This window comes from Esox lucius, chromosome 22, assembly GCF_011004845.1.
Source record: "Esox lucius isolate fEsoLuc1 chromosome 22, fEsoLuc1.pri, whole genome shotgun sequence".
Lineage (NCBI taxonomy): Eukaryota > Metazoa > Chordata > Actinopteri > Esociformes > Esocidae > Esox > Esox lucius.
In genome coordinates, this window is record NC_047590.1 from 5304846 (window position 1) to 5323262 (window position 18417).

At 40.8% G+C, this 18417-nt stretch overlaps 1 protein-coding gene across 2 annotated transcripts; it reads right to left on the reverse strand.

Annotated features, from left to right (window-relative positions):
- Positions 1-11335: 11335 nt before the first annotated feature.
- LOC105020026 (SLIT and NTRK-like protein 5) lies at positions 11336-17253 on the reverse strand. Of its 2 annotated transcripts, none has more exons than XM_010886673.3 (2): positions 16878-17253; positions 11336-15130 (listed from the first exon to the last, which is right to left on the reverse strand). In XM_010886673.3, exon 2 carries the CDS (start codon positions 15071-15073, stop codon positions 12470-12472), a length of 2604 nt encoding a protein of 867 aa, XP_010884975.2. In that variant the 5' UTR covers positions 15074-15130; positions 16878-17253; the 3' UTR covers positions 11336-12469. The 2 variants fall into 2 exon arrangements, with proteins under 2 accessions (XP_010884975.2, XP_010884976.2); XM_010886674.3 differs by lacking the exon at positions 16878-17253 and adding an exon at positions 15842-16198.
- Between the last annotated feature and the right edge of the window lie 1164 nt (positions 17254-18417).

The window sequence follows — 18417 nt, forward strand, 5'->3', positions numbered from 1 at the left end:
ACTTGTTTTGATCTTTAACTTCAACGCTTTGAGTAGTACAGAATTGGAGGCCATTGATATGTGTTAAAGATTACATAGTTAAGGAGAGAGTTTGGAAATACTGAAAATGAACTGTCCTCAGGGTTGCCTGCTGACATCAACATCATCTTTTGTTTAATGACGTTTAGTAATACTTTGGTGGCCGAGGCAAACTGTTTTTGATTTAGATTTGTCGACATTTCCTGAGTAGGGTTTTGTTCCACTTTCTGTGCATCTGTTTTTTAGCTGGCAGAACACAAAAGTTTTAGGATCGATTCCCACTTCTAAACAGTTATAATATTGAGTGTGTTTATGATATTTCTTCAACATAATCAACTGAGAAATCCATTGTCTAGAACAAACATGGGACGATTCAGAACTCCTTCATCTGCCTTCCAGGGATATTTCTGAGTTCAGTAAAATGATTCAAAATCACTCAATGAATCCAGAGAATTGAGGCCTTGGACAATCTTACTCATAGTATTTGCACTGGTATGGCAGAACATTGCAATAAATAATGCCTCGTCTCTTAAAGTTCTACAATCTATGTGGAAAGGACCAAGAAAAGATATGGTTGTATTCACGGTACAAAAAACTGAAAAAAAAGACGGTAAAACAGGGTTACCTGAACTTGTCCAATAATAAAAGCTTCTGTTTGTTTGTCCTTTGCAAAATGTTTGGGAGAACTGGACACAAATACAACCCATGCCGTTAGGTTGACAATGCAACTTTGTCCATAGAGGGTTCAATGATTGATGATCGCTCTCTTCATGAAACTGTACTGTACCACTACCTCATTGGTTATCTAACATTATAGATTATAGCCCTGTATCCTTTCAGAGAACACATTGAATTGAAGGGTGTCTCTGTCAATTAATAAAATACATCAATGTGAAAAGTGCTGTTAATTTAATCAGAGTTGGCATGAACTGCTCACTCTTATATTGTCTTTTTTGTTTTTGAAATTGGCATTTCTCTGTGCTATTTAGCCGAGGTGTAAGCTAATTAAAAGATACCTAATTGATTGAGTTGTCGGAAGGACATGCTAAGTTGCATGCTCTTCTAGGTCTGCTGTAACTTTGGTATTGTTCAATAGAGGAAGAAAAATAACATGACTTATCATCCATTTTTCCTTGTAAAAAGAAACAGACGGATCAATCTGTTTTTCAGTCTTCATATTTAAATCATGATATTATTCATGCTGCAATAGATTATCTTCAAACATAACAGCGCGGCCAAGACTCAAAGATATCACGCCTTTGAAGGCGGTCCTCAAGTGTTCGGGAAAATCATGCAAATCATTGTGTTGGGTGGAAATGAGAAATAAAAATGTATGATTTAAAGCTGATGAATATTGTTTACTTGTTGGTAATGCTGATAAATAGCCTGCTGGTTCACAATAAAATCTGTAAAGCAGCTTATGGGCCATAAGCAAAAGGTTTTGGGCTGCTTTGTTTCTTGGACATGCAGGGCCCAATCTAACATGAGAGTGTGAAACTGGGACTTTGACATACATCCTGAATGTTAATGTGTCCTTTAGAAATCAGGCCAAATGAACTTCCTCATTCATCTATTTTGAAGGTCAACTTTTTGTGACATTCAGTCTAAACATTAAAATTTTGTGATTCTTTAAAATGCAATAACATTGTTTAACAGTATTAACAGAATAATCCATCATGCACGTAGAGCGAGTGATACAATATCCATGTTATTTTGCCAATTAAATAACACAATAGTCATAATTCTACAGTGTGCAGATGGAAAACATGGTGCATAAATTAAGGGTAAAAAAACAAAAAAACATTGATAAAATAAATAATTGAGGGGGGGAAAAAAGACCAATTAATCTGTGAGACATTTTCTACACTAACCAGATATAGTATGTGACATTATATAACTGAGTTTTCATAAAGTGGTACTTCTTATTTTAATGAGTTGGGAGCTTATCATCAGACACTGGGGGGGAGCAAATCAATCAATCACTTCACTCAGAGGGGGCGGGGGGGAAGCATACTTGACAGGGAAGAATGATCGTCAGTCTGCGTTGTTTACAACAGCCTCCTGCCAAGGATTTTCCTGAGAGAGGCTTGTTTTAGTTCGGCACGGCCTGATATGGCATTCCAATCCATTAGCGAGCTGGCGCTGCTTCATCAAAGTACTGGGTTGGATGAATGCGCCTTCATTAACACCCCGGACCGTTTCAGTAACAGACGGCTCCTCAGACTCCTGTGCCAGAGTGACACTCTGAATTCACCCCACACCTGTGAGAATAATGTGGCCTCTACGTTGCAGCAGTGGAGCTAATTTTGGCTAAAAAGGTCACATGTAGGACAATTGCACCATTGAACCAAATGGTAAGGGCCTTCACGCGACAAACTCACCACCGATCGCATGTGTCTGCTGTTGTGTATTTAAAGGAGATGCGGTATTTACACTGGCACTTCCCCTCGCAAACTCAAAATCAAAAGCAAATTTCCGCGACGCCGGCTTACAAGTAGCATTGACCCATACAATTCTCATGCCGGAAGAGAAGAGAAGGATAACCTGATTAAGGGACGATATCTATCCCATTAGATCAGTGTTCAGATGTTGAAGCTTTCTTCAGGAGTATATCACTCAGGCGGACGGCAGAACGGTAGATTTGCCCATCGATAACACCCACTGATATAAGAGGTGTAATTAGACAAAGGAGGAGACCTGAAATCAATGGTTCCCTTGGCCAAGACTTCCCCTGGGGACTGGCCTAAAGCCCTGTCCTGTGCGACGCTATGAAGGAGGAATAAATGATGGACAGGAACTAACAAACACTAAGTAAGTTTGGCCCTGGAAGAATCTGAAACAAACAATAAAAAGCGTGTTACATCGCTCAAAACGTTCCACAGCCCTAAGTTGACACCGATCAGTTTGAACACATGATACCACTCTCAATTAAATAGCTTGCATTTGTACTCTCTTCTTGACTCTTATGGCGCCTGCTCGGGCATGTTTCCTTACACATTTACACAAGGCAATGCAAGTCCATCTAAGCCTCTGGTAGCATGTTATAATAATGCAAAAGAATAATAGCATTATTTATCAATTAGTAAAGCATTTATTCATTATTTGTATGTGTTAACCTAGTAAATAATGTAAATTGCATGATTTTTTTTTTCTTAATGTTTAATATAGGTCTTAATAAAGGATTTATTTGTTAGTTATGTTTTTTTCTCATCTGTTTTTCTCTGTATATGCAGTGTAATAAACTAAATAAATATGTATGCAGGTTTTCAGTAAACAGGGAAATTTATCAGGAAAAGAATATCGAAATGTCATTAGTAAACATTCCAGCAGTTACTGATCCTCCAGAGGTCTCAAAATGGATCCTAGAACATTCAGTGTCCTCAATACACAATGAAGAGGATGGCTGTTTATAATGATCACCCTGTATGATGGTTAGCTTATCTAACTGTTAATATGTAGCATCTTATATGCTATGACATAATCTCCTTTGACCTGCATTGTACATACGTTTTATATTTCTTTGACATATTATTATTACTTTTTTTTTCCATATTCATTTGTAACTATGTCTGCTGTTACAATTTTGCCTTTGGCCAGGTTGTAAATGAGAATTGCTTCTTAATTGGCTAATTACCTGGTTAAATAACGCCTGACAAAGCTATGTGTGAAAATAGTCTGGAATCTACCTTCAAACAGAACATGGTTTTACCTCAATACATTACAAATAAAAATCAGCTTGGAAAAAAAAACAGAACTGTCTGAACAGGCCTGTTGTTCAGGGTTGACTACTTCACCTCATTTTAGGATCAGTTTGTTTTTGAAATGTGGACACCATTGTCAAAACCATCATATTACAACTAATCATCAAGTGGTATCTGTTTCCAAACATTGTGTATTTATTTTAACATCCTGTGTTGTTCGCTTATTGTTTAACCATTAATAAAGATCTGCTTGAATGTCTACCCATGGCATGTCTATCTTTCTGTGAAAAATTCTTATTTTTAAAAATAAGAAAAAACCCACACAGAAAGGTGGCCACACAAATTGTGAACGAATTATATTAAACGTATTTTGAATGGAGACGTGATGGATAAACGACAAATAAATAAAAAAATGTAGTCCTTTGTGAATGCTTTATTGCACGTAGATATTATAAATTAAGTGCTAGCAACCCTTCTAAGAAACCAAGCAGTTGTCATTAAAGGGCAGGGTTAGGGTAAGAGAATGAATCAGTACTATTTCAGGGCAGCTGCTATGTAACCAGTGGCCATTCCTCATCATCCACCAAGGGACACTGGCCATCTCACATTGCTGGCACCATTTCTCCATCTCACATTGATCACAAAGACTGAATCAGCGCTCATTATTGCTAGACAATTGTTCAATGCGGCCGTGTTACTTTAAAGCAGAAACACACGCATCAGTGAGAAGAAAATAAATGTAAGTCTGCATGGCTCTGAAATTGAAACTATTTGTGGATTTAACCAATTATAATCATGTGTTCATCATTGTAACAAAGGCAGTGGGAAATGGAATACATTAAGTCTTCCAGTATTGAATCTTAAATGAAAAAGAAATACTCAGTTTGAACGTATGACAACTCGGCCACATTCTGCATATTGCTTGACATGAGAGTTCGCTGAATGAGTTTAATTATATTAACATTCTAACTAATTCTAACAGCCGTTTTAGTTTATTTCTTCTAAACAATAGTTAACATGCTCCTTCACTTTTTGTGGAGTCATCCAGTGAATCTGGACCTTTCGGCAACTTTGCCACACGGGTAAATCATCACGCACTAAACCAATACATACACTGCAGAGTAATACTTTTCATATGGTAGACTGAGCATTCGCGAAAGCACAGGGCCATACTGTTTGCAAATCAAAACTTGATACCAGGTTTCTGGGATTCAACGATATACTTTCCTTAGAGAGAGAGATTACTGATGTATTTCAATTGTGCTGTCGTTTCGGAGCAACCCAGTCTGTTACATCTGTAGCATTGCAGTCTGAATAAATATGAGCATGCTCACGATGCAAAACCATGGGTGAATCACCCCACCTGAGAAGTCCCCCAGAAAATAATTTGAAAAAGAAAACTCTTTTTTTTTTCATTGGCTAAGCTAAAGAGACTTGGTGACCATGTTAAGCAGGGCCTCTGGAGCAATTATGCGTAGAGTATACTATCACAAAAAAAACACACATCTTGTCAGGGACTTCAGAAATCGATTCCAGTGAGATATTTTCATTGTGTTTACAGACACTCAGACGGGCCTGTCTTTAACACATGCTAGTCACCTGACATCTAAGAGAAGACCTTTAAGATCAGAGGTGGTTTTACATGCACATCCGGACCATGGTCTTAACATGGTCAAGATAGTAAGCAGAGTCGGGGCTGCAAACTCAGTTACTAATCTCTAACCAAGAATCAACAATAAAAGAAGAAAAAATAAACATATTGAGGACTATTTTTGATGATTTTTAACACACTACATTCTCAGTGCCCACCCCCCGGACCTTGATGAAGGTTGAATGTGGCCCCAGGGGCAAATTTTATTTAACACCCCTGTTTTAGTGAGAGAATAATTATTGCTTTAAATCTTTCTTTATTTTGCTGCCAAAGACCTTGGGAGCATTTGAGCTGAGGCCATATTCACAGAAGAGATTTTTCAAGGAGTCTTTACTTCTGAAATGGTAATACTTGTCATGAATATGCTTTACTGTACATGAAAAAAGAAACCCTACAACTATTAAAATATGTCTATTTTACTACACTTGTAATAACTTAAGTTATCAAGCTATACAAAGCCACATTTGAGAAATGTTTGAGAAATGTTTGAAAGTAGATGCTAAGCAGAAATTGGCCTTTCTGAATCAGAAATATGAAGTAATCAACTGTCTGTAAATGTTTAACACTTTTTTCATACAGAACACATATTACATAGACACTAACAATGGTAAAAATTGAAACATTTAAATTTTGAAAATACGGGGAACATATCTGACAAAGGGTATGGACAAAACTGACACAACACTAATTCCAAATAGTAAACTCCTCACTTCATATGTTTTTTACATTGAATGTAGTTTCCGATACATTTAATCTGGATACATCCCACAACATCCCTTGACTGTTTGGGGTAGTAATACCCCAATGAATACTCCAATCATACAGACCTCTCTCTCTAACACCAAACATTCACATTTTTGTTATGGTTTGCAAAGGTGGAACTATTGCAAACATGAGTAGCTAAGTTATAAAATACAGGTTTCAGTGTCAGGCTTTCACAAGGCACTTCAGACTTTTGGGTGACAGATGTGTTGGGGACAATAAACAAGATGTCTCTGGTTTGAATCCCAGAGCAGATGGTGAACAAATGGGTTGATGTGCCCTTGTGCTAGCCAAATAACCCTTATTGCTCTTGTATGTCACATGGGATAAAGCTGCTAAATTAGTAGAATATAAAAAAAAAAAAATGTGTCTACATAAAATTCACAATGGTACAAACGTAGCTCAAATTTATGGATAACCCAGGTTATGTCATAATTCAACTCTTAACAGTTCACCAAACATAGTGAAAATAATTGGTGATACTGAAAACAACACCAGCTTTGAATTATGGAAATGTGAAGCACACATGTATACTCATCATGGGTTAACATAGCAATACCTGTCTCATCTTTCAGAACAGATCGATTTACAGCATCTGGCTCAGACAGAGGTAAAGTGCAAAACTAGCCCAATTATCAGGATGTATGGGGCATCTTTGTGTCAGGGTGGGTACCCATGTTCAGGCTTACAGCAGGTGAAACTCGTGCTGCAGCCAGTTTGTGTATCCCCTGCGTTCCAACTAAGGGTATTATCCATGACCAAACCTGGCACTTCCGACCCGTGTAAATGGATATTGCATTGTATTTAAATTCACTTAATTGTAACTTATTGACATTATCATTTACTATTCCACCAACCAATCATATCGAGCGTGGCCTGCAACATTAGAACATCTCCCTGTGTTGGAACAGAGCTATTACGACAATGCGAGACATAATATTTCTCAATTTGTGTTAGATTGATTACTTTTTTTTCCGCCTAGAAATTGTAATTAGTTTATTGGTACAATTTAACACCATGGTCTCCCTAGACTCACTACACATTTATAATATGTTCCTAATAGCATGCTCGCCGTGAAGAGTTAATATAATTAACACTATATTCAATGTAATTTAGGTAACGCTTTCCACTGATAGATTGATACTCATATCTCATTTCTGACTCATTGTTAAAACTGCTGGCTGGTGTGCAGATTTTAGCACCATCAGAGGCGTGAAAAGTCATTTTAGCGAATGTTATGTAAAAATCGGCTTCTGGAATATGTGTAGGACCGCTACGAAACTCTCTCGAACACATTACGTCCCTGATTCCCGACACCACTGGAGTAGTTAAGGCTCTGCCGAGGAGTGAGTGATCTCTAAAAATCCACACGAGACATGGACAGCAAAGAGAGCCAGACCCCCCCCCCCCATCCGTTCTATCATGTGATCGCGTGGAACACTCGCCTGGGGAGTGATGCAACAACTCAAGAGTCCCTCTGCAACCTGCTAGCCGGAGCTCTTCATCTGCATGTAGAATGAAAGATTTCCTTCCCGAGGACCGGAGGACACTTGCCGAGGTGCACATGCTGTGGTCTACTGTTTGGGCAGAAAGCACAATGAGCTGTTGGCGTTTGCAGGCACTGCATCGGGGCTGTTGAGAGCCACCCACCCCCACCCCCGACACCCCCCCACGACACCCAATACCATTTTCATCAGAACACACACTGTGTCAACTCTGCCCTCTCCATCGTCCAAATTGGTGCAAACTGTCACCCCAGTCACTCCGTGGAGGAAAGAGACAGTGGTTTTCTTTCACCACGATTTACTCGGACTGCATTACAATAACTCCCTGTATTCATAAAATCCCCAACTGGAATGGGTTAATGAGACATTCTCTCAAAACCATCCAAAGATTGTTTTCCAGAGTCAAGTCTGTTTCGTGAAATAATTAAAAATGGTTTTCTGCAGCCCACCATTTTATTATCAGGCCAATCTCCTAGCGCAGCCTGATTCTGCGTTACACTAGGTTCCTCCCTCTGTTTTAAAAGCTACGGAGATTGAGAAATGGGGACAACAAAGAAAGAATATCACAAGTGGAATTTGACAGTAAATCAGAGTCCAAATAAAGCATATCTACCCACAGCACACGCCCATGCATACACACACACAGCCAGCCCCCTTATGCCAGCACCTCAGGACGGTCTAAATATTATAATCCTGACAACAACAATAAGCTATTTCTACATTCATGAGTCTTGCATGAAATCACATTGTCACATATTGAGCTTGTGCTAAACCCCTTCCTTAGTATTATGTGGTCTTGTGTGTATGCATGCTCAAGTGTGTGTGTGTGTGTCTGTGCGCGCGTTTTGTGTGATCTTGCACGGTTTCAAGAAAAAAAAAAACTAAACGACAGCCTATCCAGTCAGCACACCACACAAAGTAGACCGTAATCCATTGCCACAGGTGACAACAATTTAGCAACACCTTCTTGGCGTATTTGTGGCTGTCAACAGCTCTCAAGTCAACTAACAATATCATCCCGCACAGCCGCAGCATTCAAGACAAACTAGCTGTGGGTACAGCATGCTGAATCACTGGGTGTTCCATTTATGTATTCCTTTCCTCTCACTCAGAGACAATGACGCACAGAGCTAGGGCGGGGCTATGGTTAAATGACTTGACACACTCAAGGAAGCAATACATCAACCTGTTGTATTTTTTGGCCAGACACCCCGAAGCTCGGCTGGGGAGTCAGTAGCGCTGTGGTTGCCATTTGTCAAATGACAAGGGTTACCGCAGCTTCAGATCAATGGGCGGAGCCCCTTAAACAAACAAAAATGCTAGTTTTATGAATAGAAACCAGGTGAATGAATGGTAATGTGCTCAGAACAGGCAGACAAGAAAGACACCCTGACATGCATTTTGTGTGCATACAAACGCACACACACACACATGAAGAGATACCCACATGCAGGGGCCTAGTGGTTAAATAATCTGACCAATGTCCAAAAGGTTATTTGATCAAAGCCCCAAGCCTGTAAGGTGAAACAAGTCCCTGAGCAAGGCAGTTAACTCATATTGCTCAGAGTAGCAGTCCCAACATCCCAAAACTCTGGAAATGTGTGTAAAAGTTCTTAGATATGGATGCCATGTCTCAGTTGGACTTAATGTGTAAACTAACAAGCATCCCTTTTCCCACATAAACACACACTGTCACTGACATTCTACTCACAAACACAGCTAGCACATTGTCCCCTCTTTCTCTCAAACACACAAACACATATTCAAAAAACACACACACACACACATACTGGGAGCTAAATAGCTTTCTTGATCCATCCACTTTAAAATAAACAACAACAACAAAAAAAACTTTTCACGTAAAAAATAACCACATCAATTACAGCCGGTGAGCATAACAACCCCCCCCCCCCCCCCCCAAAAAAAGTACAACAGTAATTACAGAGGTGAGGGACAAGGAATCTGAATCTGTTGATGAACATTTCAGCGCTTTTACATGCCTGGAGGAATTCTATTAGCTATCATGATTAAAGCAATCATCAGACTCATTGGTGCCTGTCAGATCTCATCTCTGCCTTCTCAATTACCCAAATCTCCTTAACTCAATTGCTCACATCATCGTGACGCCGTGGCGGAGTGTCCTCCACGCACCTCTCTTTAGCCGTCTACTGCAGCGCCAAACACTCCGCACACCTCCTTTGGCCCATCCAAATGAGCTAAGTGAAAGAATCCATGGAGACGAATTAAACTGTTGCCCTTCCATGTGGAGCCTCACAGAGGACCCCATTGTCTGATTAAAAGCATTATTTCGTTGGGCTGGAGGATCTCAGAGCAACAGTGGAACATAGCAGTGGGATATAGCTAATTCATTAACCTATTAGCTAGGTGTCGGCTAACCTGCTCACGGTCATGGCAACATTGGGTCGGGCTTCCGGATTCAAACAAGTGTAAAAATTGTCTAGCGCAGAGTTTACTACTCAAATGAGAACATTTCATGAAAAAACTAAAAGGCCAATGCCAGTGAGAAGTGAAAAATTACACACACGCTTAAATGCACAATTTTACACCCGTGTCCAAATATCCAACACATTTTCACAGGTTTCTGTGAAATAGACACAAATGGCTTATCATAAATGTGCTACACATATTTGTTCTTATGTGCAGGTCACAATTTGTTCAGATCTGTACTGAAGTAAGACATCTGTGTGCTGGACCGGATTTCTTCAGATGTTCAAATTAATTTAGGTAAGTGTTTAGGTTAGGGTAAGAGTAAAGGTCAGGACTGAAAGTAAGAACATTGTCTGGTGTTCTCGCTAACCTATTTGTAATGCAAGCTCCACCTTCTTCCTGGTTTAAATGTAAGCTGAGTAAACCAATCACATTCCTTTCTTCCTACACCTAAATAAAATGTATGATAGGCTATTAATGTCTATTTCACGAAAACCTGTGGTACTGTGCTGTTGGATTCACAACAGAAATTATATAACTAATTTCACCCTGGCAAAAATGTACATGGACACTACAGTTGTTCACCAAGTTGGAACAGAAATACCAGGAAAACGGCAGAACATTTGGTCAGATCCTTAGTTGTGGCATAAAACACACAGAAGACATGCAAATGTTTGCAGAAGGTGCAGTCAGTGAAATGCCTTGATTTTGTGTCACATCCCACTCACAAGTGAATTAGTAATTTACCCCAAAACAGTGTCAACAGTGACTTGGCTACATGTCAGCCCATGACAGGGCCTGGCCTCCATCGTTAGCCTGTGGATACTTGGCTATGACTCACCCAGAGACGGCTATGACATCGGCAGATACGCATGAGTTTTGGGCCCCTCTGATCTCCGAAAATCTGCATAAATTTTGGGCCGCGATACAAATCTCAAATGCATCTCTTCTGGAGTAGTGCCCCTGAAGTCTAACAAATCACAAATGGCTGTCTTGTTATCTCAAATCCTCTTGTTTGGCTCTACTACTTTATAATAAACTGACTGGAATACATATAGTTTGTGAAGGCCTTTTGAACAAAGCCCGACAGAAATCTATGCGTTTGACCATTATGAAGTCAAAAGTACAATTTTTTTTCTCCTTTTCTTATGATTCCTATTCTTACTTTTTGGGATTCAATCTCAAATTGTACTTTCATAGCAATGCATAATGCATAATTTGTTTTAATTACTGTGATTTCTTTAACACCAATCAGATGGTATGCACAAAGGTGTCTGTTTGCAATTGAAACAGTGATTATGGACTCACTTACATAATCACTGATTGAAGTATATTGATCAAAACCCCACTAGAACTCTTTCTTGATTGCTACAAGTTACATGCTTGAAGTATTTAAAAATAGCCTTTCATTTTCCCGACAAGAACATCTAGGAACCTGACATCATATTTATTGATGACATTAACATATTTTGGTCAATATAGTGCAATAAGTGCAAAAGAAATCAGAACAAATGAAATTGATTAGGGAAAGATAATTGCTTGTATAAAAATAGGTGTTACATTAAAATATCAGTATTACACAACATAATTATTACTTCAATTATTATTTATGAATTTGATAACATATCAATAAAACATATTAAGAATGAATACACATATTCATTTTTAATAGCAATCATACTAATGATAGCTGTTTCAAGGCCCATTTTGCCTTTCAATTCCAAAAAGTGCAGAAAGCATACAAAGACACTTTTTTTCTTCAAACGTCGCAGTCCTTCTTTAACATTGGGGGTGTGCCACCTTTAAAAAAAGCCACTTTTACAATGCGAGCTACAGTAAATGATATGAAACTACAAACATAAGCTTTTACAGAGGATCATGGAATTATGACAGGTAATATTGATGAAGAATCAAAAGTTTTGAAAATACATGGCAGAGTATACCAATAAATACTTACTTACAGACTAGAGCAGAAAAATTGTCCTGCGCAGTTTGATTCACTGCTGTACAGTGTTTTTGTCACAAGGTGATTTATAAACATGTTTGTGTTTCACAATATATTTATGGTTATATTCCTGAAAATGTAGTTGGGCAAGTTTACCTATACACTTACATGTATGTGTATTCAATCTTCACCATAGAAAAATAGATTTTGCATCACCTGTTAAAGAAGAACATCCTGTGTATTCATCCAGTTCTACAGGTTCAGAGAGACTTTCAGTTCCTGCAATGTCGTGAAACTAAGAAATAAGAATAATAGAGTTCGGCACACCCCACTCACTGTTTGTTTTGTTTATTTCTGTTGTGCCAAGGCACCCTCATTATTGAGACAGTACTTTTTAAGGGGGGAAATGCTTCATATTATGTTGCAGGGAATCTGTCGCTCAAAACTGACTGAACGTGGTCTGTTTCTCAAGAACTTCGAGGTAGTCCGGCTCGACTTGAAGTTTAGCTTTCAGTTCCAAGTATTCGTTTCTGTTCGGCTCAACGTAAAGAGTGCTCGGCGCTGTGCCGTAGAGCACAGTTTCCCGTATCCTCTCTGGGTGTAGGAACTGGCGTCTAACGTCAAAGTTTGGGTTGTACGTATACGAGACCGGGCCAGTGTATTTGTATTCTAGAGTGTTACCTGAGGGGGACTGCTTGTCCGCCTCTAGGATGCCCCGGAAGAAGTGGTCCGCATCCTGCACTGGGGAGGTCTCCTCGCGAGGCTCAATGGTGCTCACGCTGTAACTGGGACTCCTCATGTTGCTGTCCCTCTCCTCCTCTGCGTTGCTCCTATAAGTCACCTTTAACTCGTGGAGGTCACGGTAATCCTCCACCGTGTTGCCCTCCCTGGACCGGTAAATCGGATTTTTGCACATGTGGCCCATAGGGTGGGGTATGTACTCATACATGTGTCCGGCGGGGGCTTTGACTTTGGGGGCGGTCCGGTTACTGCTGTAAAGGCTGTACTGCAAGTTAAACGAGCTCACGTCGGAGTTGTTGGCGCTGGTCCGGTCACTCTGGGACTTCTTGCGCTTCTTCACCACGACCACGAACAGCCCGGCGGCCACGAAGACGGACATGATGAAGACGAGCAGCAGGCTGAGGATGAGCACGGACAGGGGCACGACGCTGCTCGGGGTGTCGGACCTCTGGTAGGCCTCCGTGGTGGTGGCTCTGTTCGATGGTGGATCTCCGGTGGTGGACGCCAACGAGACGACCACGTCGGAGTAGTCTGGACACAGCTGTTCGGACTGAATAGAGCGGATATCCATGCCGCTGTGCCGTCTGGGGGTCTCACACTTAACCTCATTAACAACGGTGCCTGCGCCGAGCTGCTCTAGCCATATCTTCATGCCTACCACGTCACACGAGCAATCCCACGGGTTCTCAAACAGGTCTATCTGCACCAGCAATTTCAGTTGATCTAACACACCGCTCACGGGCAGGTTCTGGAAATGGTTACTGCGAAGATTCAGTCTAGAGAGGGACAGGCCGGTGAAGATGCCCCCTGGTAAGGTTTTCAGAAGGTTATTGTTGAGGAAAAGCAGCTGAAGGTTTGGCACGAACCGAAACGTGCCTCCTACAATCTCTCTGATTTTGTTGTACTCTAAGTAGAGATACTGCAAACTTTGTAGTCCGAAAAACATCTCTGCAGTAAGCCTGTCAATTAGATTACCATTTAAGTAAAGCCTACGCAGGTTGGTTAAATCCCCAAAAGCTCGGTCGTGGATGAGGGCTATCCTGTTGTTCCCTAGGTGAAGCAAATCCAATCCAGTAGCCTCCACAAAATCAGATCTGCGTACCACAGGAATGTAATTCCCCGTGAGGTACATTTTTTTGGGATTGTATGGCTTGGGCTTAAGATCAGATATGTTCTCAATCTTCCTTTCCTGGCAGTTAACGTTTAGTCCGAGATCAGCGATCTGCAGATTGCAAGTACAGGTTGTCGGGCAATCCAAAGGCACAGGAGATTTGGTCTGATAAGCAATGATGGGGCCATAGTTGTAGGAGTTAGATGGAATCCGGGAGGTGGGCTTTGACCTGGTTCGGTTTGATTGGCGGGTACCCTTGGTGGGCCTTGATGATGCCTTGAAAGCATTCGACGAGGTGGCTGAGGCCGTCACCGAAGCCTGCGTGGTTTGGAAATACCCGTTGGTGCTTAGTGGGGGTGGGGGGTGGATTTCGTATTCGGGGATGACCCTGCGGGGACACAACTCCTGTTTGGAGACCTCATCCAGATCTCTACCATGCAGCCTGAATGGTGTCTCGCAGACCACCTCCCCCACTAAGGCAGTGTATGATATGCTTTCCAGCCAAGCTTTCAGTGCGATTAGCTCACACGAGCAATTCCACAGGTTCTCCTCAAGTTGTAATTCCACCACTTTGTCCATGTGCTCCAGAAGCCCTATGTAAGGAAAGATTTTCAACCGATTGCCCCTGAGGTCCAGGTGAGTTAAGGGCACATTCCGAAAAATGTTGGTAGGCAGAGTAGAGAGCAAATTGTCATTCAAAATGAGGACTGTGAGCTGATGCAATTTGCTCAGGGCATTGGGCTCTATATTGGTGATGTAATTGTAATCAATTTGAAGGTATTCCAAACTCTCCAAGCCCACAAAGGTATCATCCCTTAGGATGTCTATCTTGTTGTTGTTCAGGTGCAATCTCTTTAATCCCTGGAGTCCATTGAAAGCTCCCGTTTCCACTTCAGAGATATCATTGTTCCCTAAATGCAATATCGTCGCCCCAGTATAGTTGATGAAATCATTTAGGGACAGTTTCTTGAGGAGATTCCCTGTAAGCAGAAGGTGGTACATTGAAAAATGCACTGGGCTAATTTCCGTCAGTCTTACAATCCCTCTGTTCTCGCAGCTCACGGTCAGTATCCCTTCCTTCTCCTCACAAGTACATAGATTGCTACAGATCTCCCCATAATTGTCGTACATCTCGACCAGACTCAGAGATGATGCGATCAGAAGGATTATTTTCAGTATCCAGATATGCATTTTCAAGGGAGAGGGTGCCCCAGCTCACTGAAGTACGGTGCCAGTGTGTGGTGTCATCTAGAAGAGAAAAGCAGGCATTGGCTCTTTAATGAACATCCTATTTTTAGTGGCAAATCCCTGCATGTATCGGTTGAAAATACTTGTGAAAAGAGAAAACAAGAGGTAAATAAATGCATATTGGCTATAGCATTTGAGCACATAATGTTTTCTTACAGCCCATCATAACATATTGTATATAATAAAGAGCAGAAATCTCCACAGTGTTAGAGTTGCAAAGACGGTACTACATTTCTTGCAGCTCAGACACCATCGTCAGAAGTCTAGTCCGTTATGTCTTTAGCCAGAGAGATTTAGATATCAGATAGATATCCTATAATAATAACTTTCCGCGATAAATATTGATGCAGTGTATATGTCTTGGGGATGGAATACAGCCAATGCGTGTTTCTTTGAAAATACAACCGGTTGATTACGTTGGCGATGCGCAATTTTGAAAGCTCTGCATGCATTCAAACGGCTTGCAAACTAAAACGAATAGCCATCTGCGGCATTCATGCAGAAACCATTCCCATTTCAAACTCTATTCCCCGTAGATTCCAGCCGAGTTAATTTGACACACTGGAGACATTTCAAAGGGATCGTGTGCGAGCGATTATAACACACCTTTCGTAAATGGGATGGATGAAAACCATGTTTTTAGTTTAGAAATCTAAATGTATTTTAACTATAGGAGGATTAGAACCCTACAAAGATGAATCTTCAACTCACCCCGCATATCCGACGACTTAAGAATATAGAAACGGCCGGGTATCAATCATTATCATCAGACATCCGGTGATATTTTGCTAATAAATGATACATAGTCGTTGTCATTATGAAAATGTTTCAGTTCATCCTCAATCCTTCCTGCGTTAGAAATACTGATTGTTAGACAGAGACACTCAGCCCTTCATCCCTCCGGCGAAATGAAAAGAAAAAAAAGAAAACCGAGTTGATTAACACAAAAAAAACGACCGAGGAAACGTCGCCGAATGTCATACACAATCATTACATTTTGATATGGAATAAACAATACTATAATAAACGTTTTATATCCCAGCCGGTATATGTGGAAGAATCTTTTGATTCTCGTTCAAATAATCACCTTCTCTCCCTTTTCTCGCTCCCCCATACCCCCGCCCTCCTCCCTAAAAACGCGCGCTGTACACACACACACGCGCGAGCACACATACACGTAAGTTGTTATCAGTGCGGTGACAAAATGTAGAAAAGAGAAAAGCCATCGGCATATAGGTCCAATTCTGTGTCTGTAGTCTTTGTAGTATGATCACAGACCTTACGGTAGCCTAATATATATTTTGTGCCTGTGTTTTTCTAAACGGATATGACAATTGATTCATACCGATGAATAGTGTATTACATAGCATAGTGTAGTGTATTTTCAACCTATAAATTACATACACATACACGAAATTAAACATTGTAATGATTTCATAAATTGCGCATTCATTCGTCACGTTGAAGGACACGGAGTTGCCTAAAAAGTTATGCAATGAATATGTCAATCTATCAGTTCTACCAGGGATTGCGGAGTCCTATTAATCCTATTATTAATCAAATTCAACCTTTTAATCGTTTAGTTTTTTGTTGTTGTTTTTTTCAACCATCCAGAATTAATCCGAATGATCTGTGTGGGGAGAAACTACATTTCAGCACCATGGACACCTACCCAACTCAAGCATTTGCTTCCCATGAAATGAGCATTAAAGCCTTGCATCTCAGACAGAAAATTCGTTGTCCTTACCGTCTTGAACCTTTAAAATGCGAAAGCATTCCGACTATCGTCCGTTTACCCTCCTGACCCAGATGGTAATGTGGATTCTTTGATTTTCCTTCCTTTTCCAGCTGTAAAATCCTTAATGTCGGACAACCTCGGTCTTTAGCTCCATATACCAGGCATTGAATTGCACAAACTGTCTCATTCACGCTTGCAACGTGACGATCAGCGCGACAAAGCGGGTTCTTGTATTTCTCAGAGCAAATCTTGCTCTCTCATTATGGAATTAAGAAAAGTTAAGTGTTCATAATGACAAAAAATATCATAAACCTAACTGCGAAATACCAGATACCTACATCCATGTTAACAGAGATCTCCCCCTGTAGCATGCGTGCCTGGTATATCAGAGGGGAAAAGGCATGAATCCCCTTGTATAGTATGAGTGGTACGGCTTGTATTGCGTTGTGTAGCTATAGATCTACCCAAGGTTTTTTTTGGGGGGGTGGGGGGTTGCGTTGACCGCACAAATTGATTGAATATTTATGAGTATTTTTAAATAGTTGACATTAATTCAACATTGTTTGACGAAATAATATGACTTCCTTCACGTCTCTGCAATCAATTAGGCGTTTTTTTTTTTGTTGTTGCGCTGCCTATGTTTCAACTGGTGGAACTTATTGGCTCAGGGATGGCGCAGCCTGGACCGTGTCAGTGACATTGCGTGGAGCATGAATGAACCCAGAAACATGTGTCCCCACCCCTAATGTACACATATGAGGCGCGGAACAAGCATGTTGTCAATATGTGTATGTTCGCTCTGGTCTAGCACTTCGAGGTGGGTTTGTGGGAATGGAGACCTATAGAGGGCAGTGCAATGCGATGAAACATCTTGTCTATTACAAGCACTTTTAAAGGTGCAATGTAGTGTAGAAAACACACGGCAAGCAATAAGATACGTGGAACCTTATCATTGAAGTTGAGTGTTCTTCCTTTGGTTGGCCTACCTGCCTGCTGTATGTTAGACATACCTACAGTAGCACTCAAATATACTGGCACCCTTATATAGTTCACTATATTTTATATGTATGTATATATACACTCACCTAAAGAAATATTAGGAACACCATACTAATACTGTGTTTGACCCCCTTTCGCCTTCAGAACTGCCTTAATTCTACGTGGCATTGATTCAACAAGGTGCTGAAAGCATTCTTTGGAAATGTTTACCCATATTGATAGGATAGCATCTTGCAGTTGATGGAGATTTGTGGGATGCACATCCAGGGCACGGAGCTCCCGTTCCACCACATCCCAAAGATGCTCTATTGGGTTGAGATCTGGTGACTGTGGGGGCCATTTCAGTACAGTGAACTCATTGTCATGTTCAAGAAACCAATTTGAAATGATTCGAGCTTTGTGACATTATCCTGCTGGAAGTAGCCATCAGAGGATGGGTACATGGTGGTCATAAAGGGATGGACATGGTCAGAAACAATGCTCAGGTAGGCCGTGGCATTTAAACGATGCCCAATTGGCACTAAGGGGCCTAAAGTGTGCCAAGAAAACA

Coding starts and splice junctions, on each gene's coding strand:
- LOC105020026 (XM_010886673.3), bottom strand. CDS start 15,073: ATGCATATCTGGATACTGAAAATAATCCTTCTGATCGCATCATCTCTG.